Genomic DNA, 26,795 nt, shown 5'->3' with positions numbered 1-26,795 from the left:
AGGCTGCAGGGGTTTGGTGGGTTCAGTTCTAGCTGTAAAGGGGTGGCAGGACCCCAAAAAAGCTGCACAGACCTGGTTGGGATGGGGTGACAGGACCCCAAAAGCTGCAGGGGTTTGTGGGCTCAATTCTGGGTATAAAGGGGTGACAGGACCCCAAAAGCTGCAGAACATTGTGGGTTCAGTTCTGGGTTGGAAGGGGTGGCAGGACCCCAAAAAGGCTGCAGGGGTCTGTGGGTTCAGTTCTGGGTTGGAAGGGGTGAGAGGATGATTTTTAGGGACACTGCTCCTTCTGAAATCAAGAAAAGCCATAAAAAAGCCAATTTTTTTTGAGGGAGGAGGGACAAAAAAAAAAAAAAAAAAGAGGGGTCCTTGAAAGAAACCCAAAGTTCTTCAAGTGATTCAAGAAAACTCCCTCTCCCAGCAGCCTTTTGCAGGATTTCTCCCCTTTCCCTGAAGATACTTTTTAAAAATTTTTTTAAAAAATTTTTCTCTTTTCTTTTCTTTTCTTTTCTTTTCTTTTCTTTTCTTTTCTTTTCTTTTCTTTTCTTTTCTTTTCTTTTCTTTTCTTTTCTTTTCTTTTCTTTTCCTTTCCTTTCCTTTCCTTTCCTTTCCTTTCCTTTCCTTTCCTTTCCTTTCCTTTCCTTTCCTTCCTTTCCTTTCCTTTCCTTTCCCTTTCCTTTCCTTTCCTTTCCTTTCCTTTCCTTTCCTTTCCTTTCTTCCTTTCCTTTCCTTTCCTTTCCTTTCCTTTCCTTTCCTTTCCTTTCCTTCCTTTCCTTTCCTTTCCTTTTTCCTTCCCTTCCCTTCCCTTCCCTTCCCTTCCCTTCCCTTCCCTTCCCTTCCCTTCCCTTCCCTTCCCTTCCTTCCTTCCCTTCCCTTCCCTTCCCTTCCCTCCTTCCCTTCCCTTCCCTTCCCTTCCCTTCCTTCCCTTCCCTTCCCTTCCCTTCCCTTCCCTTATTTTTATTATTTTTATTTTTATTTTTATTTTTATTTTTATTTTTATTTTTATTTTTATTTTTTTTGTTGGAGCACAGATGAATAAACCCCAGGCTTTGTTCTTAGCCAGGATCTTTTATCAGCTCCTTGCCCTGATAGCACCAATTTTCATTTCATCTGCAGATGGGGACGGGGAACTGATCTGATCAAGGAAGAACCAGCCCAGAGCCGAGCTCTAAGCTCAGCCTGAGCAGCTGGGAGGTTCCAGTGAGCTCACACAATTCCTGCACTTCCATCCTTATTCCTCCTGTAATTCCAGGGTCCCGCCGGACCAAAAAAGGGATTTTTCATCAGCCTCACATTTAGGGCTGTGAAAAAACGCCAATCACTTGGTTTTTAAAATTGTTAAAGTTTAATAATAATGAAATGGTTATAAAAATAGGAATACAATTAGAGTAATAAAAATTGAGAGTTAGGACAATTACAAGACAATGAAAAGCAAAGAATTCCGGACGTCCGGATGCCTTGTGAGCAAAGAATCACCTGAAAAGCAGGAGCCTGTTGCATGTACAAAACACTTCATGATTATGCACATCTTTAATTTAAAACAAGAACTTCGTCTGGTACTTGTGAAAAAGTTTCTGTTAATTCCCAGGTGCCTTCGGGTCTCAGTCAGGCTTGAAGAAGTTCATTTCTCTTGATATGGAAAGCCATAAATTCCTCTCCTCTGGAAAATTTAGGGGTTTCTGTAATTGTTATCTTTGTGAGAAGAATTCCTTGATTATCCCATCTCTTTCTTGAGCTGGTTAAAAAACAATTTACATAGAATAGTTTCTATTTTAACATTGTGTTATAACCTAAAAATACATTTAACACACTACTGGAGAGAATTAATACAGCATAACTTTCCAACATTACACATGTAATATTCATTGTAATTATTGCATAAAGCCAATAATAAAATGTGCATTTTTCACAATAAGGAAAGCCATAAATTCCTCTCCTCTGGAAAATTTAGGGGTTTCTGTAATTGTTATCTTTGTGAGAAGAATTCCTTGATTATCCCATCTCTTTCTTGAGCTGGTTAAAGAGCATCTTACACAGCACAATTTCTATTTTAACATTGTGTTATAACCTAAAAATACATTTAACACATTGCTTGAGAGAATTAATACAGCACAACTTTCCAACGTTACACACACAATATTCATTGGAATATTTGCGAGAAGCCAATCACAAAATGTGCATTTCTCACAGGGCTTTGCTCCAAGTGACAGCTGAACATGACAGAATTTGTTTTTTGGTTTTGAAGAACGCAGATTTCCGGAGCAGGGGAAGGCTGTCACACCCTGGGGCTCTCAGCTCGGGCTCTCACACCCTGCTGGAATCCTCCCATCCCGGCTCATTCCAGGCCCGGAGCCCCCGGGGCTCCCGTCCTGCTCAGGGGTCCCAGCAGAGTTTTGGGATCCTGGGATCGAGGTTGGCTCAGGGTCCCAGCAGAGTTTTGGGATCCTGGGATCGAGGTTGGCTCAGGGGTGCCAAGAGCAGAGTTTTGGGATCCTGGGATCGAGGATTGGCTCAGGGTCCCAGCAGAGTTTTGGGATCCTGGGATCGAGGGTTGGCTCAGGGGTCCCAGCAGAGTTTTGGGATCCTGGGATCGAGGTTGGCTCAGGGGTCCCAGCAGAGTTTTGGGATCCTGGGATCGAGGATTGGCTCAGGGGTGCCAAGAGCAGAGTTTTGGGATCCTGGGATCGAGGTTGGCTCAGGGGTGCCAAGAGCAGAGTTTTGGGATCCTGGGATCGAGGGTTGGCTCAGGGTCCCAGCAGAGTTTTGGGATCCTGGGATCGAGGTTGGCTCAGGGGTCCCAGCAGAGTTTTGGGATCCTGGGATCGAGGATTGGCTCAGGGTCCCAGCAGAGTTTTGGGATCCTGGGATTGAGGTTGGCTCAGGGTCCCAGCAGAGTTTTGGGATCCTGGGATCGAGGTTGGCTCAGGGTCCCAGCAGAGTTTTGGGATCCTGGGATCGAGGATTGGCTCAGGGTCCCAGCAGAGTTTTGGGATCCTGGGATCGAGGGTTGGCTCAGGGGTCCCAGGAGCAGAGTTTGTCCCTGGGATCGAGGATTGGCTCAGGGTCCCAGCAGAGTTTTGGGATCCTGGGATCGAGGGTTGGCTCAGGGGTCCCAAGAGCAGAGTTTGTCCCTGGGATCGAGGGTTGGCTCAGGGGTCCCAGCAGAGTTTTGGGATCCTGGGATCGAGGGTTGGCGAGCACAGAGAAACCTGCAGGGCTCCTCTGCTCTCTGCAACCCAAAATCTGCTCCTGCACAGGAAGTGAATTCCCATCTGAGCTGCAGCAAAAATGGAATGGAATGGAATGGAATGGAATAGAATAGAATAGAATAGAATAGAATAGAATAGAATAGAATAGAATAGAATAGAATAGAATAGAATAGAATAGAATAGAATAGAATAAATAAAAAAAATATATAATAAAGTAAAATAAAATAAAATCAATAAAACAGAATAAAATAAAATAAAATAATTAAAATAAAATAAAATAAAATAAAAATTAAAAAATGAAATAGAATAGAATAGAATAGAATAGAATAGAATAGAATAGAATAGAATAGAATAGAATATAAAACCCCCAAATAAAATATAAAACCCATAATAAAATATAAAACCCCAAAATAAAAAAACCCAAATAAAATCTAAACCCCCAAATAAAATCTAAACCCCCAAATTAAACCTAAACCCCACCGGCCCCGTGGCTTTAAACTCTCCATGTTGGAGTTGCCTTTCCTGGAGGGCACAACCCAGTGTCCATATGGGAAAAAAAAACCAAAAACCCCCAAACATTCCCCGAAAATCCATTTGGAAGATCCATTCTTGTCCTGAGCACGTCGCGCGTTCGTCGCTGCCGAGCTGCGCCCGCCGCCCGCGGGGTTGGACACCCGGGAATGCGGGAGGGGGCCCCGGGGAATTGGCATTCTCCAGTGGGAGCAGGGGGATTCTGGTTCTGGTTCGGATTTTTGGGACGAGTGTGGGATTTTCCCAGCTGAAAATCGGCACGGATTCATTGCGTGCTGCTGACTGGGGTTGTGAACGGAGTGCTCAGGAAATAATCCGGATTAATAATCTGAATTAACAATCCGAATTAATAATCCGAATTAATAATCTGAATTAACAATCCGAATTAATAATCTGAATTAATAATCTGAATTAACAATCCGAATTAATAATCCGAATTAATAATACAAATTAATAATACGAATTAATAATCCAAAATAATAATCCGAATTAACAATCCGAATTAATAATCTGAATTAATAATCCGAATTAATAATCTGAATTAACAAACTGAATTAATAATCCGAATTAATAATACTAATTAATAATACAAATTAATAATCCGAATCAATAATCCGAATTAATAATACAAATTAATAATACTAATTAATAATCTGAATTAATAATCCAAATCAATAATCCGAATCAATAATCCGAATTAACAATCCAAATTAATAATCTGAATTAACAATCCGAATTAATAACCCGTATTAATAATCCAAATTACCAATCCGAATCAATAACCCGAATTAATAACCCGAATCCACAATCTGAATTACCAATCCGAATTAACAATCCGAATCAATAATCCGAATCAATAATCCGAATCAACAATCCGAATCAATAACCCGAATTAACAATCCGAATCAATAACCCGAATCAATAACCCGAATCACCAATCCGAATCCACAATCCGAATTTCTCGGTCCCAGCGCGCCCCCTGCTGGCAGCGGCTCCAGCCCCGATCCCGCATTTCCCCGGGAAACCACGGCGGGAGCGCAGGGACAGGAGACTGAACCGCTCCAGGTGTCCTCTGCAGAATTCCCAGCTGGAATTTGCACCCTCTGAGGGGGTTTTTTTTGCATCCTGGAAACTTTTCCCCACTCTCCGTGCCTGTGGCGTTTTTGGGGAAATGGAATTTAAATTGAATTTAAATGGGATGGGGATGGGCACGAGGGGTCAGCAGGGTTTGCCTCTAAATCCTGACCCCATTGGATCCATGGAGTTATAAAATCATGGAATTGCTGAGGCTGGAAAAGCCAGGAAATCCTGGGAATGAGCTGATCCAACCTCGGATCCCGCATTTCCCTGGGAAGCCACGGCGGGAGCGCAGGGACAGGAGACTGAACCGCTCCAGGTGTCCTCTGCAGAATTCCCAGCTGGAATTTGCACCCTCTGAGGGGTTTTTTTGCATCCTGGAAACTTTTCCCCACTCTCCGTGCCTGTGGCGTTTTTGGGGAAATGGAATTTAAATTTAAATGTAAATAAATTTTAAAAATAAATTTAAATTTAAATATTCATTTAAATTTATTAAAATTTAAATTTTTATTTAAACTTTAAATAAATTTAAATTTTAAAATTTTAAATTTAAATTTAAATAAATTGCATTTAAATGGGATAGGGATGGGCACGAGGGGTCAGCAGGGTTTGCCTCTAAATCCTGACCCCATAAAATCGTGGAATTGCTGAGGTTGGAAAAGCCAGGAACTCCTGCCTCAAGGACAGACCGGAATTAAGGAGCTCCAGGGATGCCATAATTTGGGATATGATAACTTGGGATATGATCATTTGGGATGTGATAATTTGGGATATGATAAATTGGGATGCCATAAATTGGGATATGATAATTTGGGATGCCAAAATTTGGGATGCCATAATTTGGGATATGATAATTTGGGATGTGATAATTTGGGATATGATAAATTGGGATGTGATTATTTGGGATATGATAATTTGGGATGCCATAATTTGGGATATGATAATTTGGGATATGATAATTTGGGATGCCATAATTTGGGATGTGATAATTTGGGATGTGATAATTTGGGATATGATAATTTGGGATGTGATAATTTGGGATGTGATAATTTGGGATGCCATAAATCAGGTTTCAATGGAGACTTTGCTGACTCGGCCAAATCCTCGCGGTCCTCATGTCCTGTGCAAGCCCAGAACGGTTTGGGGTGGACGGGACCATCAATCTCATCTCGTTCCCTGCCCTTCGGGATCCAGATGTGCGGCGGGTGGGCGCATCCAGATGTTGAGCCGCCTCCGCACTACAACTCCCACAATGCTCCGCGCTTCGCTCCTCCTGCACTACAACTCCCACGATGCCCCGCGCTCCCGCCTATCGCCCCGCCCGCACCTGGCGCATGCGCACAGCTCCATATGGCTCCAAGATGGCCGACACAGCGTCCGGGGGCTCCGGCACGGTAACGGCGCCTCATCCCCGGGCGCGGGGCTGCGAGGGCGGGTCCCCGGCGGGGCCGGGCGGGGCAGCAGCGCCCGATCCCTCCGGGGCGCGGAGGAGGCCGCGGCCAGGCCGCGGAGCCTGGAGGCGGCGGGTGGAGAGAGGGAGGCGCTGATTGGCTGGAGGGCCTGAGGGCGGGCGGGGTTTGATTGGCTGAGGATGGCGCGCTCGAATTGGCTGGCGGAGGGCGGGGCGGGGCTTGTGAGGGGGTCCTTAAAGGGGCCGCGTCCCAAAAGTGTCTGGGGAGGTTCTGTGAGGACGCAGTGTAAATGTGTGTGTTCATATACATCTGCATAAATACACATATAAATACTTACATACACACACACACGTGCCCACGTGTGTATATGAGCGTAGAGGACGTGTGTGTGTGTGTGTGTGTGTGTGCACCTGCCCCATCCCAAGGATCCCATCCCATGGATCCCATCCCATCCCATGGATCCCATGGATCCCATCCCATCCAATCCAATGAATCCCATCCAGCGGATCTCATCCTATCACATGTCATGGATCCCATCCCATATATCTCATTCCATCCATCCCATCCCATGGATCCCATCCCATCCCAAGGATCCTATCCAGTGGATCTCATCCCATGGAACCCATGGATCCCATGGATCCCATCCCATCCCATCCCATGCAATGGATCCCATCCCGTCCTATGCATCCCATCCCATGGATCCCATCTGATCCCATCTCATCTCATCCTGTGGGTCTCATCCCTTCTTATACCAAGGATCCCATTCAGTCCCATCCATGCCATCCCATGGATCCCATCCCAAGGATCCCACCCCACCGTCTCTCCTGGGGTGCCATCCCTCCTGCCCGTGCCCTGACCGCTCTTGTTGTTCCTGTTCCCGTTCCCGTTCCCGTTGGTCCCGTTTCCATTCCCGTTCCCGTTGCCATTGTTCCCGTTTCCATTCCCGTTGCCGTTGCTGTTGTTCCCATTGACGTTCCCGTTGCCATTGTTGCCGTTCCCGTTGTTGCCGTTTCCATTGTTGCCATTGTTGCCGTTCCCGTTGTTGCCGTTGTTGCCGTTCCCATCGCCATTGTTGCCATTCCCGTTGCCGTTGTTCCCATTCCCGTTGCCGTTGTTGCCGTTCCCGTTGCCATTCCCGTTGCCATTGCCATTGTTCCCGTTGTTGCCGTTGTTGCCGTTGTTGCCGTTGTTGCCATTGCCATTGTTGCCGTTGTTCCCATTCCCGTTGCCATTCCCATTGTTCCCATTGTTGCCGTTGTTGCCATTCCCATTGTTGCCGTTGTTGCCATTCCCGTTGCCATTGTTGCCGTTCCCGTTGCCATTGTTCCCATTGTTCCCGTTGTTCCCGTTCCCGGTGTTGCCGTTCCCGTTGCCGTTGTTGCCGTTCCCGTTGCCATTGTTGCCGTTCCCGTTGCCATTGTTCCCATTGTTCCCGTTGTTCCCGTTCCCGTTGCCGTTGTTCCCGTTGCCATTGTTGCCGTTGTTGCCGTTGTTGCCATTGTTCCCATTGTTCCCGTTGTTGCCGTTGTTCCCGTTGCCATTGTTGCCGTTGTTGCCGTTGCAGCGCGGCAGCAAGCCGGCGGGCAGCCCTGCGGACAATTACCAGCTGGCGCGGCGCCGCACGCTGCAGGTGGTGGTCAGCTCGCTGCTCACCGAGGCCGGCTTCGAGAGCGCCGAGCGCGCGGCGGTGGAGACGCTCACCGAGATGATCCAGAGCTGTGAGTGCCCGCGGGGCCCGGCCTGGCTGCACACCGTGCCCGCGCCGGGGGAGAGCTGCCGGAGCCACGGGGGCAGCCCAGGGCTAGCGCCTCGTGTAAAGGGCAAAGATCAGCCCCAGTCCATGGCACAAATCCCAAATATCAGCCCCAAATCCCAGAAATCAGCCCCCAGTCCCTGGAATCAGCCCCCAATCCCAGACACAAATCCCAAATATCAGCCCCAAATCCCAGGCACAAATCCCAAATATCAGCCCCAAATCCCAGGCACAAATCCCAAATATCAGCCCCAAATCCCAGGCACAAATCCCAGAAATCAGCCCCTGGTCCATGGCACAAATCCCAAATATCAGCCCCAAATCCCAGAAATCAGCCCCCAGTCCCTGGAATCAGCCCCCAATCCCAGACACAAATCCCAAATATCAGCCCCAAATCCCAGGCACAAATCCCAGAAATCAGCCCCTGGTCCATGGCACAAATCCCAAAAATCAGCCCCCAATCCCAGACACAAATCCCAAATATCAGCCCCAAATCCCAGGCACAAATCCCAAAAATCAGCCCCTGGTCCATGGCACAAATCCCAAATATCAGCCCCAAATCCCAGAAATCAGCCCCCAGTCCCTGGAATCAGCCCCCAATCCCAGACACAAATCCCAAAAATCAGCCCCAAATCCCAGGCACAAATCCCAGAAATCAGCCCCTGGTCCAAGGCACAAATCCCAGAAATCAGCCCCAAATCCCAGACACAAATCCCAAAAATCAGCCCCAAATCCCAGACACAAATCCCAAAAATCAGCCCCAAATCCCAGACACAAATCCCAGAAATCAGCCCCAAATCCCAGACACAAATCCCAGAAATCAGCCCCCAGTCCCTGGAATCAGCCCCCAGTCCAAGGCACCAATCCCAAAAATCAGCCCCAAATCCCAGGCACAAATCTCAAAATTCAACTCCAAATCCCAGGCACAAATCTCAAAATTCAGCTCCAAATCCCAGGCACAAATCTCAAAATTCAGCTCCAAATCCCAGGCAGAAATCCCAAAAATCAGCCCCAGTCCAAGGCACCAATCCCCAAAATCAGCCCCAAATCCCAGGCACAAATCCCCAAAATCTGCCCCAGTCCAAGGCACCAATCCCCAAAATCAGCCTCCAATCCCTGCACTCAGCCCCAGTCCAAGGCACCCAGTGCCACATCCAATCTTTTTTTAAGCACACCCAGGGCTGGTGACTCCACCACCTCCCCGGGCAGAACATTCCAGAACTTTATCACCCTTTCTGTAAAACCCCTTTTCCCACTTGTCCAACCTGAATTTCCCTTGGCACAGCTCCAGGCTGTGTCCATGGTTCTGTCAGCTCCTGGAGAAAAATCCCAAGCCCAGCTTCCCAGGAGCTGTGGAGAGAGCTGAGCTCACCCCGAGTCTCCTTTTCTCCAGGCTGAGCACCCCCAGCTGCCTCCTCTGGATGTGCTCAAGAATCCCAAAAATCCTTCCGGAACTGAGGATGCAGATTTGCCTTTTGCCTTCGCGGCAAACGCTGATTTTTTTTTTTTTTTTTTTTTTAAATCCTTCCCATCCCCACGCTTTCATTTTAAACACACACCCTGCAAAATGCCCCACCCCAGGGGTTGTTTTTCATTCCTTGTTGAAAATTCCCATCCCTGGAGCTGCCCCAGCCGTGGCCACGGTGAGAATTAAATCCCTGGTGGTTTTATCCTGCAGATATTTCAGAAATTGGGAGAATATCCTGCAGATATTTCAGAAATTGAGATATTCAGAAATTTACAGTGAGAATTAAATCCCTGGTGGTTTTATCCTGCAGATATTTCAGAAATTGAGATATTCAGAAATTCACAGTGAGAATTAAATCCCTGGTGGTTTTATCATGCAGATATTTCAGAAATTGGGAGAATATCCTGCAGATATTTCAGAAATTGGGAGGATATCCTGCAGATATTTCAGAAATTGGGAGGATATCCTGCAGATATTTCAGAAATTGAGATATTCAGAAATTCACGGTGAGAATTAAATCCCTGGTGGTTTTATCCTGCAGATATTTCAGAAATTGGGAGGAGTGCCAAGTCCTACTGCGAGCACACAGCCAGGACCCAGCCCACGCTCTCAGACATCGTGGTGACCCTGGTGGAAATGGGTGAGCAGCTCCCTCTTCCCGCTCTTTCCACCTCTGGATTGGGAAATCTGCCCCCAAAATCTGGGATTCGGGCGGTGCCCGCTGCTGTGGACACGCACAGCTCACGGTTTTCCATGACCCTTCCCATTGCCTGCTCTCTGACCCATCCCATTCTTGTTTAATTTGGGAAAAATTCTGGAGGGAGGAGGATTTTGACAGGATAAATTCCTTTTTTCCTCTTCTGTGTTCCAGGCTTCAACGTGGAAACTCTTCCCGCCTACGCCAAGCGCTCCCAGAGGATGGTGATCACTGCCCGTATGTGGAGGACCTTTCCTGGTCTGCAGGGGGCTGGGAATAGCCTGGAATCCCTCTCTGCTGCCTTTCAGAGAGCTCCTGATGAGCTTTCTGTGGGATAATCCCAGGAATTCCGGGCTCCTCTATTGCAGTGAAGGGACCTCGGTGACTCGGGAGAGCCCTCGGGGTGGTTTTGTCTGCAGGGATCCTTTTCCCTTCTGGGATGCCAATCCCAAGGTCATGGATTGGATGGGGTCAGGGATGGGCTCAGAGCTTTGGGGGACCCTGGGCAGGAGGATTCCTGTGTTTTCCCCGATTCCTGTGTTTTCCCTTATTCCTGTGTTGTTTTCTCTGATTCCAGTGTTGTTTCCCCTGATTCCTGTGTTGTTTCCCCTGATTCCTGTGTTTTCCCTGATTCCTGTGTTGTTTCCCCTGATTCCTGTGTTTTCCCTGATTCCTGTGTTGTTTCCCCTGATTCCTGTGTTTGTTTTCCCTGATTCCTGTGTTTCTTTCTCCCGATTCCTGTGTTGTTTTCCCTGATTCCTGTGTTGTTTCCCCTGATTCCTGTGTTTTCCCTGATTCCTGTGTTTGTTTCCCCCCTGCAGCTCCGGTGACAAACCAGCCCGTGACCCCCAAAGCCCTGACAGCTGGGCAGAACAAGCCTCATCCACCCCACATTCCCGGCCATTTCCCAGAGTTCCCAGATCCTCACACTTACATCAAGACACCAGTGAGTGAAAACAACATTTTTATGCTGTTTGGGGTCCATTTGAATTCCAGGAGTGGGGTGTTTTTTTCCAGGAGTGGGGTGGATGGACCTGCTCCATCCCTGTGAATTTTGGAAGTGGAGCAGCTCCATCCCTGTGAATTTCGGAGCTGGAGCAGCTCCATCCCCGTGACATTTGGAAGTGGAGCTGCTCCATCTCTGTGAATTTATTTGGAACTGGAGCAGCTCCATCCCTGTGAAGTTTGGAGCTGGAGCTGCTCCATCCCTGTGAAGTTTGGAAGTGGAGCAGCTCCATCCCTGTGAATTTCGGAGCTGGAGCAGCTCCATCCCCGTGACATTTGGAAGTGGAGCTGCTCCATCTCTGTGAATTTATTTGGAACTGGAGCAGCCCCATTCCTGAGAAGTTTGGAGCTGGAGCAGCTCCATCCCTGTGATGTTTATTTGGGAGTGGAGCAGCTCCATCTCCGTGAAGTTTGGGAGTGGAGCAGCTCCATCCCTGAGAATTTTGGAACTGGAGCAGCTCCATCCCTGAGAGTTTTGGAAGTGGAGCTGCTCCATCCCTGTGAAGTTTGGAGCTGGAGCTGCTCCATCCCTGTGAATTTTGGAGCTGGAGCTGCTCCATCCCTGTGAATTTTGGAGCTGGAGCTGCTCCATCCCTATGAATTTTGGAGCTGGAGCTGCTCCATCCCTGTGAATTTATTTGGAGCTGGAGCTGCTCCATCCCTGTGAATTTTGGGAATGGAGCAGCTCCATCCCCGTGAATTTATTTGGAGCTGGAGCAGCTCCATCTCTGAGAGTTTTGGAACTGGAGCAGCTCCATCCCTGTGAATTTTGGAGCTGGAGCTGCTCCATCCCTGTGAAGTTTGGAGCTGGAGCAGCTCCATCCCCGTGAAGTTTGGAAGTGGAGCTGCTCCATCCCTGTGAAGTTTGGAAGTGGAGCTGCTCCATCCCTGTGAAGTTTGGAGCTGGAGCTGCTCCATCCCTGTGAATTTTGGAGCTGGGGCTGCTCCATCCCTGTGAAGTTTGGAGCTGGAGCTGCTCCATCCCTGTGAAGTTTGGAGCTGGAGCTGCTCCATAACTCCTCCATCCCGGTCTCTCCCTGCCCCAGACCTACCGGGAGCCCGTGTCCGACTACCAGGTGCTGCGGGAGAAGGCGGCTTCCCAACGGAGGGACGTGGAGAGGGCCCTCACACGCTTCATGGCCAAGACAGGAGAGACCCAGAGCCTCTTCAAGGATGATGTCAGCACATTCCCACGTCAGTCATTCCAGGATTTCACATCCCTTTAGGGTTTGGGAATCATCCCGTGCGTGGTGTTTGCCCCGCTGAGGCGCTGCATGTGGGAATCCTTACAATTAGAGGGTTTTGGGAAAGGATTCCCACAATGGAAGGTTGGGAAAGGAGGGATTTGGGGGTTAAAATGGGGAGGAAAAGCAGAAAAAGGTTCCCTTTTTTCTCCTGGTGGAGAAGGCCTAAATCTAAATCTCATCCCAATCCTGGCTCCACCCCCCAATTCACCAAGGAATTTCTTCTCCCTGACATTTTCCTGCTGCTGGAAATTTTCCTGTCTCTCTTCCTGCAGGGCAGTGATGAGAATTCCCACTTTCCCAAGGCTTGCTGGCAGCAAGCCATTTTCATTTCCAAATTTTCATTTCAGAGGAACCCAATTTCCCAGATAACCGGGATTTTATGGTGGAGCTCAGGAAGGATTTTCTCTGTTGGAACACTGCTGGAAACATAAAAGAGATTCAGAAAATTGGGAAGTAGAGACTGCCATCTTTTAGGGATCAGAAAATTGGGAAGTAGAGACTTCCATCTTTTAGGGATTAGGAAATTGGGAATTAGAGACTGCCAACTTTTAGGGATCAGGAGATTGGGAAGTAGAGACTGCCATCTTTTAAGGATCAGGAAAATTGGGAAGTAGAGACTGCCATCTTTTAGGGATCAGGATTTCCTTCCTGATCCTTGGGAGCAGCAGGAAAAGGAAACGTATCCAAACCCAGATCCAGCGAAATGTTTGATCTCCATAACTTTGTCCTTAATTTCTGAGGGGAGGAATTTCCCCCAGCTTCCTGACTGTGTCTCCTCTTTTCCCTGATGCCAGTGATTGCTGCCAGGCCTTTCACTGTGCCCTACCTGACAGCCCTGCTCCCCTCCGAGCTGGAGATGCAGCAGATGGAGGAGACGGATTCCTCGGAGCAGGACGAGCAGACGGACACCGAGAACCTCCCGCTGCACATGAGCACGGTAGGGCCACCCCGGGGGGCTCCTGGGGGCCATTCCTGCAGCTTGGAAAACCTGCCTCTGCCTCCTGGGAAATGGGAAATGGGAAATGGGAAATGGGAAATGGAACTGAGCAGTGACAGGGCTCCCCAGCTTGGAATTCTGGCTCTGTTTCCTGGGAAATGGGAAATGGGAAATGGGAAATGGAACTGAGCAGTGTCAGGACTCTCCAGCTTGGAATTCTGGCTCTGTTTCCTGGGAAATGAGAAATGGGAAATGGGAAATGGGAAAAGGGAAATGGGAAATGGAACTGAGCATTGTCAGAATTCTTCAGTTTGGAAAACCTGGCTCTGTTTCCTGGGAAATGGGAAATGGGAAATGGGAAATGGAACTGAGCAGTGACAGGACTCCCCAGCTTGGAAAACCTGGCTGTTTCCTGGGAAATGGAACTGAGCATTGTCAGGGTTCTCCAGTTTGGAAAACCTGGCTCTGTTTCCTGGGAAATGAAAAATGGGAAATGGGAAATGGGAAATGGAACTGAGCATTGTCAGGGTTCTCCAGCTTGGAATTCTGGCTCTGCCTCCTGGGAAATGGGAAGTGGAACTGAACAGTGTCAGGGTTCTTGAGCTTGGAATTCTGGTTCCAGTCCTTGGGACATGGGAAGTGGGACTGAACTTTGCCCTGGTTCTCCAGGGCCCTGCAGAGCTCAGTGCAGAACGAGGCTGCAGCAGGAGCTTTCGGTCCATCCCGAATTTTCGGTTTCCCGAGGGATTTTCCTGTCTCAGAAACCAGGAGGCCTCATGCAGCCCCTTGTGTGCTTGGTTGTTGATTATCCCTCCTGCCCACAGCTTCTGGGCTTTGAACTTGGAATCCTGGAATGAAAACCCAAAATGTGGATTAAATTCCCATCAGAAAAGGCTCCTGTGCTTTGGCCCAATCCTCCAAGAATTCCACCTCCACCTCCAAGGATCCCCCACCATCCAGGGGGGACAAAAATAATAAAAAAAATCTTTTTTTCCCAATCCTGGAATGGTTTGGGGGTGAGATAAAAATCTTGTCCCGTGGGCAGGGACACCTTCCCCTATCCCAGATTGCTCCAGCCTGGCTTTGGACACTTCCAGGGATGGAGCAGGGACGCATCCTGCGGGCAGGAGGATTTCTGAGGCTGGCTTTGGGTTTTTTTTTTTTTTTTTTAATTGTTGTTTTTTGGCTGTGCCAGGATGATGCAGGGCCCGAGAAGGAGAACACCTCAGCGCTGCAGCAGAGCAGCTCCCTGGCAGGCAGCAGGAACGGGGAGGAGAACGTCATCGACAACCCCTACCTGCGGCCCGTGAAGAAACCCAAAATCCGCAGGAAGAAGTGACGGGGCGGGGTGGGATTCCCAAATCCCCAAATTCCTCTGGGAATTTCACACAAGGGGTCAGGAGAGGCAGAGCAGCTGAGGAGGGATCTCTCAGCGTGGGGAGCTCCACGCCCACCCTGCTTTGCCTCTGCTCACTGCGACGCTCCAGGAAAAACCACCCGGGAATTGTCCGGGGGACTTTGGCTTCTGCTGTGGGGAGGATTTGTGTTCTGAAGGGATGAGAGACACGGGGCGTGGAGGGACACGGGACACGGGACATGGACACGGGACATGGACATGGGACATGGACATGGAGAGACACGGGGCGTGGAGGGACACGGGACATGGAGGGACATGGACACGGGACATGGACACAGGACATGGACATGGGAAATGGAGAGACACGGGGCGTGGAGGGACACGGGACATGGAGGGACATGGACACGGGACATGGACACAGGACATGGACATGGGAAATGGAGAGACATGGGACATGGACACGGGACATGGAGGGACATGGAGGGACACGGGACATGGACATGGGAAATGGAGAGACACGGGGCGTGAAGGGACATGGGACATGGACACGGGACATGGACGCGGGACATGGAGGGACATGGACATGGGACATGGAGGGACATGGACATGGGACATGGACACGGGACATGGGACATGGAGGGACATGGACACGGGACATGGACACGGGACATGGACACGGGACATGGACATGGGACATGGAGGGACACGGGACATGGACATGGAACATGGACACGGGACATGGACACGGGACATGGACATGGGACATGGACATGGGACATGGACACGGGACATGGACACGGGACATGGAGGGACATGGACATGGGACACGGGACATGGACATGGGACATGGACACGGGACATGGACACAGGACATGGAGGGACATGGACATGGACACGGGACATGGAAGGACACGGGGCGTGGAGGGACACAGTTGATTTTTCCCCTGCTTTATTTCACCCTTTATTGCCTTTATTTCAGCCTTTTACTTCCCTTATTTCCCCCCTTTATTTCCCCCTTTATTTCATCCTTTATTTCACCCTTTTCTTTATTTCCCCTTTATTTCCCCCCTTTATTTCCTTTATTTCATCCTTTATTTCCCCTTTTATTTCCTGTATTTCCCCCCTTTATTCCCCCCTTTATTTCCTGTATTTCCCCCCTTTATTTCCCCCTTTATTTCCCCCTTTATTTCCTTTATTTCCCCTTTTATTTCCTTTATTCCCCCCTTTATTTCCCCTTTATTTCCTTTATTCCCCCCTTTATTTCCCCCTTTATTTCCTTTATTCCCCCCTTTACTTCCCCCTTTATTTCCTGTATTTCCCCCTTTATTTCCCCCTTTATTTCCTTTATTCCCCCCCTTTATTTCCCCCTTTATTTCCCCCTTTATTTCCTTTATTTCCCCTTTTATTTCCTTTATTTCCCCTTTATTTCCTGTATTTTTACACCTCCCTTGTGGTTACTGGCTGGCCCTGCAGGGCTTTGTTTCATTTTCCTGCAGCGTTTTCTGGGGTAAAGCACAGCTCTGGGTTCCCTTTGACCCAATTAATTAAATCCCAATTAATTAAATCCCAATCCCAACCCTCCAAGAATTCCACCTTCGCCCCCAAGGACCCGCCAACACCCAGGGAGGACAAAAATCATTAAAAAATCTCATTTTTCCTGCCAAAAAAATCGGAAATGAAATCTCAAAACTCCCCCACTGTCACTTCTGCTGGTGCCTTGCTTGTACAGAGTGAAAAATGTAAATATTTGTATATATCCAAATATTTTATCTTTTATTTTTTGGGGTTTTTTTTACTTTTTTTTTCGTTTTCTGCAAGGAGAAAAATTCTTTGCTGGGTAGGGAAAAAAACAAAAAAAAAAAAGTGGAATGAAAATTGTAGTTTTTATGTTCATAATAAAAGAAATTTTATCTCCTTACGAGCAATTTGTCATTTTTATGTTCATAATAAAAAGAATTCTTTAGTAAAGGTATTTTGTCGTGGTTTGACATGGAAGTGAATTTTTTCCAGGAAGTTGGGTCAAACCAATCAGTGGTCAGGTTTGGATATTGGCACCTGGAGTGAGCACTGAAAGTATGGACACGCCTCTGAGAACACAGGGGGTTGAAAGCAAGAACTCCCAGGAGAACTGTCTCTGTGGTTCCGGTCGTCAGAGAGTGCAGACTCTCCCCTGCCCAGCCACGGGCTGGGTCGGGGAGGGGAAGCCATGCAGCCTTGTCCAGGTAGGCCGAGGGGCTGAGGGTCTGGAACCGAGCCAGCTCCTGGAGGAAGGGTGGAGAGAAGCGGAGATGCCTTTACCCCCCCCAAGAGGGAAAGAGACAGAGAGCCTGGCGGCACCTGGAGATTTGCCGGCAGAGGAGAAGGAGAAGGGGGGGAATGCCCAGCGTGGGAGGCGGAACGCCGGACCGAGATATCAGCCATCCAGGGAGTCTGAACTTTTAACCCTTTCCAGGAAATGAGGGCTTTTTAAAAGTATTACTCCTCCTTGATTTGTAGTGGAAGAGAGACAGTCCGGGAACTGAGATGTTAGAAGAAGAAATATTTAGGTGGGAAGAGATGATGGAGTAGCTTTTGGCTGGACTTTTCTTGTTAGCCATGGACTGAACCAAACTCTCCTGCAATGGAGACTGCATTTTAGGGGGATGCAGTGGTGACCCAGGGAGAGCTGTTTCAGCTTCGAGCAGCACAAGAATGGCGAGAAACAAAGAGAGCTGAGGAGGGAATGGTGATACCCTCTGTCTTCGGGAAGAAGATGATCTCTGTTCTTGGACCCTCGGCCCCAGGGGAAAATGGGGGGGACTGTAGTCCCAGGATGAGAAGCTGAACTGTTGTATCTTTGGGTCCGTGGCAAAGCATCCTTAAAGGAGCCCTATAAGCAATCTGTCCATGCACGGTGGTGAGAGCACTGTGACATGGAATGGAGAGTGTCACACTGGCAGATTTTCTCCGGGCGGTTGCCATGTGTGACAGGGAAACACAGGGGGGCAGCTGTGTTTCCTGGGGTCTGTGGTGCAGGAGAGACTCCTCTCTCCCTTGATAGCTTGAGTATTGATTATCTGAAGGGTGGTGATTTGATCAGGAATCCCGGGTGATGTTTCATGGCTGGGTGTTTTTGGAATTGGGAGGAGGAGGGGTGGTTTAAAATCATCCTGGATTTACTTCATGTGTTTTCTGTATTAGTAGTAGTTTAATAAAGTTTTTTCCCTCTGTTATTAAGCTTGGGCCTGCTCTGCTCTGTTCCTGATCACATCTCACAGCATTTATTTGGGGAAGGTGCATTTTCATGGGGACGCTGGCATTGCGCCAGTGTCCAACCATGACATATTTCTATTGGGTATAAATAGAAATATATTTCTATTTAGAGTTATTTAGTAAAGGTATTAAGTATTATTATGGTCCTTTATTAATTTCATAGCAATGAATAAATTGAAGTCAAGTAGGAAGGAAATTGAAGGAAATAAATGAAAAAAAAATAGAAATAATAGGAAAATAAATAGGAAATAAATAAATAAGCAAAATAGAAATAAAATATGAAATAAAGAAAATATAAATAAAGAAAATAAAAGGAAATAAAAAAAGGAACAGAATAATAATTTATTAGGTTCATAATCAAAGGAATTTTAGAAAAAAAAATTCAAATTTGGGTACTAAAAGTGAGAATATCGATTTCAAGTAGAGACATGTTAAAAGAAAGTTTAGAATTTGAATTTTTACTTCAGTTTTGCTTTTATATATTAATAGATTTATATATTTATATATTAATATATTTATTTCTATGTTAATATATTTATATATTTATATAAAATATATAAATTATATATATTTATTTTATATATTTATATATTTAAATGCATTTTTATCTATTATTCTTTTCTTTCCGTTCATCACATTCAAATATTTTAAAAAGAAATCTCCGACGCATTGAAAAGACTTTCAAATATTTCAAAATACTTAAAACCCATTAAAATCTTTTCACACAGCTTCCAATTTAACAATTTAATTTAATTATTTAATTTAATTTAATTTAATTTAATTTAATTTTATTTTATTTTTATTTTATTTTAATTTTAATTTAATTTAATTTAATTTAATTTTAATTTAATTTATTTTAATTTAATTTAATTTAATTAATTTAATTTAATTTAATTTAATTTAATTTATTTTATTTTATTTTATTTTATTTTATTTTATTTTATTTTATTTTAATTTAATTTAGTTTAGTTTAATTTAATTTAATTTAATTTAATTTTATTTTATTTTATTTTATTTTATTTTATTTTATTTTATTTTATTTTATTTATTTTATTTTATTTTATTTTATTTTATTTTATTTTTATTTTATTTTATTTTATTTTATTTTAATTTTATTTTAATTTAATTTAATTTAATTAATTTAATTTAATTTAATTAATTTAATTTAATTTAATTTAATTTAATTTAATTTAATTTAATTTAATTTAATTAATTTAATTTAATTTAATTTAATTTAATTTAATTTAATTTAATTTTTTTTAATAGAATTGAATTTATTTCCATTTAATTTAAACAATTTCAAGACAAATTCTGGAGTTCAGTTTCTCCCCCAGAGGCCGGGCTGGGAGCATTGAGCCGAGGGAATGAATGAAAACCATGAAAACCATTGAGAAAAATTCGATTTATCGGGGCTGTGCCGCGGGTGAAATGCGGATTTTCCCCAGATGAAGCATTTCTGCTCAGCTCTGGTGCAGCCTCAGGTACGCCTCCCTGCCCTGATTCTTCTGGAATTTTTTATCCACAGTCATCTTAAAAAAAAAAATAAAATAAATTTTAATTCCCAACAATGAAAACGCGCTGGAAAACGAAGGGGGGGAGACCAAAAATCGGGATTTAAATCAGATTTTCCTCCCCGCGGAGATTAAAAATCGGATTTTTAAATCAGATTTCCACCCCACTTTGCTGCTTTTGGGGTGGAAAGTGGAGAAAATTTCTGAGTAAAAGATTTTTAGTTTTGTTTTTTTTTTTTTTTTTTGGAAGGGTTTTGCAACCAGGAGTGATTTAAGGGAAAAAATAGAAAAAAAAATTGGTGCAAATGTGAAGTGAAAAAGGAAATTTCCTCTCAGGGGCAGGAGAGGAAAACACAGCAGTGAAAAGAGAAATTAAAAATGAAAATATAAATATAAATATAAATATAAATATAAATATAAATATATTAATTAATAAAATAAATAATAAAATAATATTCAATGAAACAGTGAAAATGTGCAGTGAAAAAGTAAAATATAAAAGTATAAAATATAAATATAAATATAAATATAAATATATAAATTAATAAAATAAATAATAAAATAATATTCAATAAAACAGTGCAAATGTGCAGTGAAAAGGGAAATTAAAAGGAAATTTTGTCTCTTTGAAGATTTCAGGCAGGAACGGAGAACAAAATATAGAGAAAGTGGAAAAATAGAAAATAAATAAATAAAATGAAATTTTAAAAATTAAATAATATACAAAATAAAGTAATATTCAATAAAATAGTGAGAATATGGAGTGCAAAGGAATTTAAATAAATAAATAAAATTCAAATATATACATATATATATATATATATATGTATATGTATATATATATGAAAAATATATTTTTATATACATATATATATTATATACATTATATATATTATATATTATATATTATATATTATATATTATATATATTGTATATATTGTATATATTATATATATTATATATATTGTATATATTATATATATAATATTATATATATTATATATATATATATTTATATACATATAAAGTCATATTCAACACAAGAGCGGGAATGTGGAGTGCAAAGGGATTTAAATAAATAAGATTAAATTTAAATAAATAAATAAATATATATATATATATATATATATATATATATATATATATATAAAATAAAAAATAAAGCAACACTCAGCACAAGAGCGGGCATGTGGAGCGCAAAGGCATTTCCCGCTTGGAGCCGTCCCCACCTTCTGCACCTGCACCTTCAGCATCCTCCGCGGGGGCCGCGGCAGCGCCGCCCAGTCGGGAGCCCCGAATTTCATCGGCCACGCCACTTTCCTGCCCGAGGGCTCCCGGAGCTCGTACGCGCCGGGCCTGGAGGCGCCAGGAAACGTTCGGATCCGCCCGGGAGCTGGCTTTGGTTTAGCCAGCGTGTCCCAGTGCTAGCCAAAGTGTCCCAGGGCTAGCCAAAGTGTCCCAGTGCTAGCCAGAATGTCCCAGTGCTAGCCAAAGTGTCCCAGTGCTGGCCAAAGTGTCCCAGGGCTAGCCAAAATATTGACCAGAATGTCCCAGGGCTAGCCAAAGTGTCCCAGTGCTGGCCAAAGTGTCCCAGGGCTAGCCAAAGTGTCCCAGTGCTAGCCAGAATGTCCCAGTGCTAGCCAAAGTGTCCCAGGGCTAGCCAAAATATCCCAGTGCTAGCCAAAGTGTCCCAGGGCTAGCCAAAGTGTCCCAGTGCTAGCCAAAGTATTCTAATATTGACCGGAATGTCCCAGGGCTAGCCAAAGTGTCCCAGGGCTAGCCAAAGTGTCCCAGTGCTAGCCAAAGTATTCTAATATTGACCGGAATGTCCCAGGGCTAGCCAAAGTGTCCCAGGGCTAGCCAAAGTGTCCCAGTGCTGGCCAAAGTGTCCCAGGGCTAGCCAAAGTGTCCCAGGGCTAGCCAAAGTGTCCCAGGGCTAGCCAGAATGTCCCAGTGCTAGCCAGAATGTCCCAGTGCTAGCCAGCATGTCCCAGTGCTAGCCAAAGTGTCCCAGTGCTAGCCAGAATGTCCCAGTGCTAGCCAAAGTGTCCCAGTGCTAGCCAAAGTGTCCCAGGGCTAGCCAAAATATTCTAATATTAACCAAAACATCCCAGTGTTAGCCAAAATATCCCAGTGTTGGCCAAAATGTCCCAGTGCTATCGAAAATATCCCAGTGTTAACCAAAATATTCTAGTATTAACCAAAATAGCCCAGTATTAACCAAAATAGCCCAATAGTAACCAAAATGTCCCAGCATTCGCCAAATCATCCCAGTGATTATTTCTGGACATCAAAACCTTCGTTTTGCAGCTAAAAACCCTTCTTTTTAGGAGAGAAAAATCTATTTTTTGTTTGGTTTTTTGGGGGTTTTGAGGTTTTGTTTTTTTTTGGGTGGGGGATGTTTTTAGGTTTTTGGGGTTTTTTTGGGGTTTGTTTTGTTTTGCTTTGTTTTTGTTGTTTTGGGGTTTTTTTGTGGTTTTTTTTTTTTTGTTTTTTTGGGGTTTTTTTGGGGGTTTTTTTGGGTTTTTTTTTTTAGTTTTTTGGGGTCTGTTGGGTTTTTTTTGTTCGTTTTTTTGGGGTTTTTTGTTTGTGCGGGGGAAGGGTTTCACTCACCCGGGGTACAGATCCTGGTCCCGAGGGCGGCTCGGGAAGCGGCGGCTGCTGGAGGAGAAGGGAACGGCGGCGGGCCGGCCCCGGCCGCGCTCCGCCGGGAAGGGCCCGTAGGCGGCGGGACCGGGGGAAACGGCCTGCGGGAAACGGAGCGGGGAGTGCGGGAATGGAACTGGGAATGAGGGACACGGGGCTGAGAGTGCGGGAAGGGAGATGGGAATGCGGGAATGGGGCTGGGAGCGCGGGAATGGAACTGGGAATGAGGGAAACGGAGCGGGGAGTGCGGGAATGGAACTGGGAATGAGGGAAACGGAGCGGGGAGTGCGGGAAGGGAGATGGGAATGCGGGACACGGAGCGGGGAGTGCGGGAAGGGAGATGGGAATGCGGGACACGGAGCGGGGAGTGCGGGAAGGGAGATGGGAATGCGGGACACGGAGCGGGGAGTGCGGGAAGGGAGATGGGAATGCGGGAATGGAGATGGGAGTGCGGGAATGGAGCTGGGAGTGGGGAAATGGAGCGGGGAGTGCGGGAAGGGAGATGGGAATGAGGGACACGGGGCTGGGAGTGCGGGAATGGAGCTGGGAGTGCGGGAATGGAGATGGGAGTGCGGGACACGGAGCTGGGAGTGTGGGAATGGAACTGGGAGTGCGGGAAGGGAGCTGGGAGTGCGGGAATGGGGCTGGGAGTGCGGGAATGGAACTGGAACTGTGGGAAGGGAGATGGGAGTGCGGGAATGGGGCTGGGAGTGCGGGACACGGCGCCGGGCGTGCCCAAAACCCCGCCCGCCCGGAGCAGCCGCCCGCTGCTGGCGCAGCCGGGCTGGGGAATCCTTTGGCTGCTTTTTCCCCTCTTTTTTTGCTGCTTTTGGGTTGCTTTTCCTCCTCCTTTTTCCTGCTTTTCCCCTCTTTTCTGTTGCTTTTTCCCTCGTTTTTTTTTTTTTTTTTTTTTTTTTATGCTTTTCCGTGTTTTTTTGGCTGCTTTTCTCCTCTTTTTGGCTGCTTTTCCCCTTCCTTTTTTGCTACTTTTCTCCTATTTTTTGCTGCTTTTTCTCTGGATTTTTGCTGCTTTTCCCCTCTTTTTAGGCTGCTTGTCGCCTCTTTTTTTTGCTCTCCTTACCTGAGCCTTCTGCTGGAAGCGCGGGGCTGTCCTGGCTCCCAGCACGTACCCCCGGGTGCTCATGGAGGATTTCAGGATGTTCTCCTGCAGTTTGAAAGCCAAAATTATTTATTGGCATTGTTCAAAGGCATCGTTTGCAGGGCAGGAATGCACGAGCAGCAGACACTATTCCAATTAAACTTATTCCCAATAATTCCCTTAACCTCTCACTACTTCAGAGCCCCGAGGATCTGTTGGGAAAGGAGATAATTCCTTTTCCCAGGTGGATGTGGGACATCCTGCAGTGGCTTTTCAGGGCAGGAATGCACGAGCAGCAGACACTATTCCAATTAAACTTATTCCCAATAATTCCCTTAATTTCTCACTACTGCAGAGCCTCGAGGACTGGTTGGGAAAGGAGATAATTCCTTTTCCTAGAAAAATTTCCTTTTTCCATCCTGCAGTGGGTTTTGAGGGCAGGAGTGCGTGATACTTTTCCTATTAAAGTTTTTCCTAATAATTCCCTTAATTTCTGGCTATTGCAGATCCTGGCTGGCTCAGAGACCTTGGCATAAAGTCAAAACCACCCGTGGCTTCCATTTTAGCCCGTGGAAAAAAACCTGCCAACTTTGCGTGAAGATTTACAGGTCACAAGAGTTTGAGTTAATGTGACACAGGGTGAAAAAGTAGAATTTTGGGGATTTTTTAGAATGGGGTTCAGGAGGCAAGATGGGGGAATTTGGGTGTGTCTTGTCCTTCTTCTTGTCCTCCTTCTTTCACTGTGATGGTGACACTTTTTGTCGGTTTAGAGTAGAGGCACTGTGTGTAACACAGGGGAGAGGTATTGGGAATTAATCAGAAATAAAGCACACGGAGTTTTTGGGTATAAAATGTGAACACTGCCCTGAGGGCAGGCAGAATGTTGGACAGAGCTCAGCAGGGCAGAGAGAGAATGTGACAGAGAAAATAAACAAAATTGAAATTAATTAAAATTGAGAAGCAAAACCAACGCATCTGGACTTCTTCTTTGGCTGCAGGGCTGGGAGGAAAAGACTTTTGATGATCTTGGGGTCATCCTGAGCACAGAACCCCGAGAGACCCCGAAATGAAGGACGAGCTCACCTGTGGCCCCAGGTAAGAGCCTGGCCCCAGGAAGGGGCTGCCCCGCACCCCGAGCACCTCGATGCCCAGCCTGTCTGGGGCGAAGTAGTGGGGGAACATTTTCCGTTCTTGAGTCGTCCCAAAGGAGATGAGCTTTGCCACAGCTGGGGGTCGGGCACAGGGAAATGGGATAAACAAGGGGAAAAAAAAAAAAGAGAGAAAAGAGAGAAAAGAGTGAGCACGTGCTGTTCATCCCTGGGCCCTTTGCCTCTGCCTCTGCAAAGCCACGAGGGGCTGAGAGGAGTGAGGGGTTTGTCTTTCCAAACAGATTTGTCTTTCACAGGGAATGACAGATTTGTCTTTGCCCTGGATATTTGGGAGGGGTCTTGTTGTTAGTGGACACGAAATGGGCACACAGAAGCTTGGGAAGTTCAGAAGAGAAAAAGAGCCAGTTTTATTCAAACATTTGGTATTTATAGAATTCCAAAGGTGACCGTGGGTTGGAGGATGGAATTACCACCTCTCCAACCACACTGGCCCAAAGATCAATCAATCATTTCTCTCCACCCACAGAGAAATAAGGAAACAATTCTATTTATACGTGAAATTGTGTGGGAGCTCTGACTCTCAAATATGTAAACATCATCAGAAGGCTAAAGAAGTTTTATGAGAACGTTAAAACTTTTAAAAGAACTATAAAAGAAAACTGAACACTTTTAAAAATCAGGGCAACAGGGTGTGCCCTTTGCCTCTGCCTCTCCACAGCCACGAGGGGCTGAGAGGAATGACAGATTTGTCTTTTTGTGGGTCTGCTGGTAGATGAAACCAGCACTGAGAGAGAAAAGAAACAATGGGAAAGGACTCCACTGATTGATGGATGGGGAAAAAAAGATATTTGCCTTTACAAACAAACTGTAGGGTGGCTGATAAATGGAATTGGATATTGAAAGATGAAAGAAATAATGGGGGAAAACCCTAAATTCCATAAGAATTAAAAATGAAAAGGGAGGGTTGTACATTAGAGGGGAATCTCTGGTATCAGGCGTTTTGGGAAGTGTGAACCTCTCAAGTACCTCAGCCAAGGGGGAAAGAGAGAGGGGAAATTGGGATAAAAAGGAGGCAGCGTCCTCCAAAAATTGGAGAGAGCCCAGGGGATGCCCCATGGGCTGTCCCGTTACTGGGACAAAGTAAAAGGACTCCTCTGTCTCCTTTTTGGACATAAACCTCTGGTGTTTGTGGGTGAATTTTCCAGGCAGGGCTGGTTTTTCCCAGCCTGAGCAGGGAGCTGGGATCTGGGAAGATCCTGGAGAAGCTGATGGCACTGGGGAGGCGGAGGAGAAGCAAACCCAGCCCCCCTGGGTGCCCCCGGCTCTCACCTTTGGGGTCGTGCCGCGCTGCCATCCTGGCCGGGCAGAGCCCCCCGGGACGGGCTCAGGCGCTGCGGGCAGGGAGCAGGGGGATGGGGAAAAGCCCAGGGTGCGGCATTTCCCTCGGGAATGGGCCGGGCTGGCTCCGGGCAGCAGCCTGGCGTTGTGATGTCACAGCCCGGGCGATGGGACAGCAGCTCCTGACGCGGTTTCCATGTCGCTGCCAAGGCAGGGCAGCAAAAAATCCCCGGCTGGGACGAAATCCAAGCCCTTCCCTGTCGCTATTGGACACGAAATGAGTGCACAGAAGCTTGGGAATATAAAACTGGCTCTTTTTCTCTTTTGAACTCCCCAAGCTTCTGTGCACTCATTTTGTGTCCAGTACCTGTACAGATCTGCCAGCCCTCAGCATCTGCTGTCTGAAGAAAGCGTGGAGCAAGGCCCAAACTGGGAGTGATAAAAAAAGGGAACCAAAACCCCAGCCAGGCAACACCCATGGTCTAAAAAGGTGGAGCCGAGGAGAGGCCATGTAAAACAGTTCCTGGAAAATCTAAACTAGTTCATGGATTTGCATCAGGATCTATGAAGATGCAACAGGCTGATGTAATTAAAAGGTATTTAAGGGCTATCCCCGAAGATAACAGGGTGCTCTTGGCTGACCCAATAACCTCTGCTCTATGGTCCTTGTCCCCTATTGTCCTTTATTAAACTTCTTATTATCACATCGTTATTAAACTTTTTATTATCACATTATTATTAAACTTTTTTATTATTACATTATTATTATTTTTTTTATTATCACATTATTATTAAACTTTTTATTATTACATTTTCACAGGAGAGTGAAGGTGTTTTTCACGTGAGAGAATCTAAAGGAGGAAGCGAGTTGAAGCAGGAAGCTGTTGGTTTTGTGTAAAGCTTCACTGACTCATCCTCGCTGTGTGCAATGGGATCAGAGGGGTCACTGGGCTGGAATGGGATCGGGATGGGGATTGGGATCTCCGTGCCCGTCCCCACCACCAGCACTGCAGCTCCTCCTGCACTCCCACTGCCACTCCAGCAGCTGCAGGGATGGGAGGACTGCGCTGTGCAGAGGGCAGGATTTTCCAAGGATTTTCCTTGGTGTGACAGATGGGCAATGCCGTGCTTGGCTCTCACAATTGA

The 26,795-nt window shown here is 46.1% G+C and overlaps 2 protein-coding genes and 1 long non-coding RNA gene across 4 annotated transcripts; 2 read left to right on the top strand and 1 right to left on the bottom strand.

Moving 5' to 3' along the window:
- The first annotated feature begins 6,109 nt into the window (after positions 1–6,109).
- TAF8 (TATA-box binding protein associated factor 8) lies at positions 6,110–15,594 on the top strand. Of its 2 annotated transcripts, XR_008440525.1 has the most exons (9): positions 6,110–6,211; positions 7,794–7,947; positions 9,992–10,090; positions 10,322–10,384; positions 10,969–11,093; positions 12,199–12,346; positions 13,194–13,336; positions 14,532–14,908; positions 15,572–15,594. XR_008440525.1 is itself a non-coding variant. In XM_053998180.1 (8 exons), the coding sequence occupies exons 1-8, from the start codon at positions 6,110–6,112 to the stop codon at positions 14,673–14,675; spliced, it is 978 nt and encodes a 325-aa protein (XP_053854155.1). In that variant the 3' UTR covers positions 14,676–14,949. The 2 variants fall into 2 exon arrangements, 1 of the variants encoding a protein (XP_053854155.1); XM_053998180.1 differs by lacking the exon at positions 15,572–15,594 and having other exon boundaries at positions 14,532–14,949.
- A 3,811-nt stretch (positions 15,595–19,405) lies between these two features.
- Positions 19,406–25,763, bottom strand: LOC128818646 (protein pitchfork-like). Its single transcript, XM_053998181.1, has 6 exons — positions 25,641–25,763; positions 24,286–24,428; positions 23,185–23,268; positions 22,071–22,204; positions 20,687–20,813; positions 19,406–19,474 (listed from the first exon to the last, which is right to left on the bottom strand). Exons 1-6 carry the CDS (start codon positions 25,663–25,665, stop codon positions 19,406–19,408), a joined length of 582 nt encoding a protein of 193 aa, XP_053854156.1. The 5' UTR covers positions 25,666–25,763.
- A 397-nt stretch (positions 25,764–26,160) lies between these two features.
- On the top strand, positions 26,161–26,499 carry LOC128818657 (uncharacterized). The gene is made up of 2 exons (XR_008440527.1): positions 26,161–26,245; positions 26,470–26,499. It is a non-coding gene; the product is annotated as an uncharacterized LOC128818657 (long non-coding RNA).
- The last annotated feature ends 296 nt before the right edge of the window (positions 26,500–26,795 follow it).

Source organism: Vidua macroura, chromosome 24 (assembly GCF_024509145.1).
Source record: "Vidua macroura isolate BioBank_ID:100142 chromosome 24, ASM2450914v1, whole genome shotgun sequence".
Taxonomy (NCBI): Eukaryota; Metazoa; Chordata; class Aves; order Passeriformes; family Viduidae; genus Vidua; species Vidua macroura.
The sequence above is the reverse complement of the archived record's forward strand: the minus strand, read 5'-3'. Positions and strand labels throughout refer to the sequence as shown.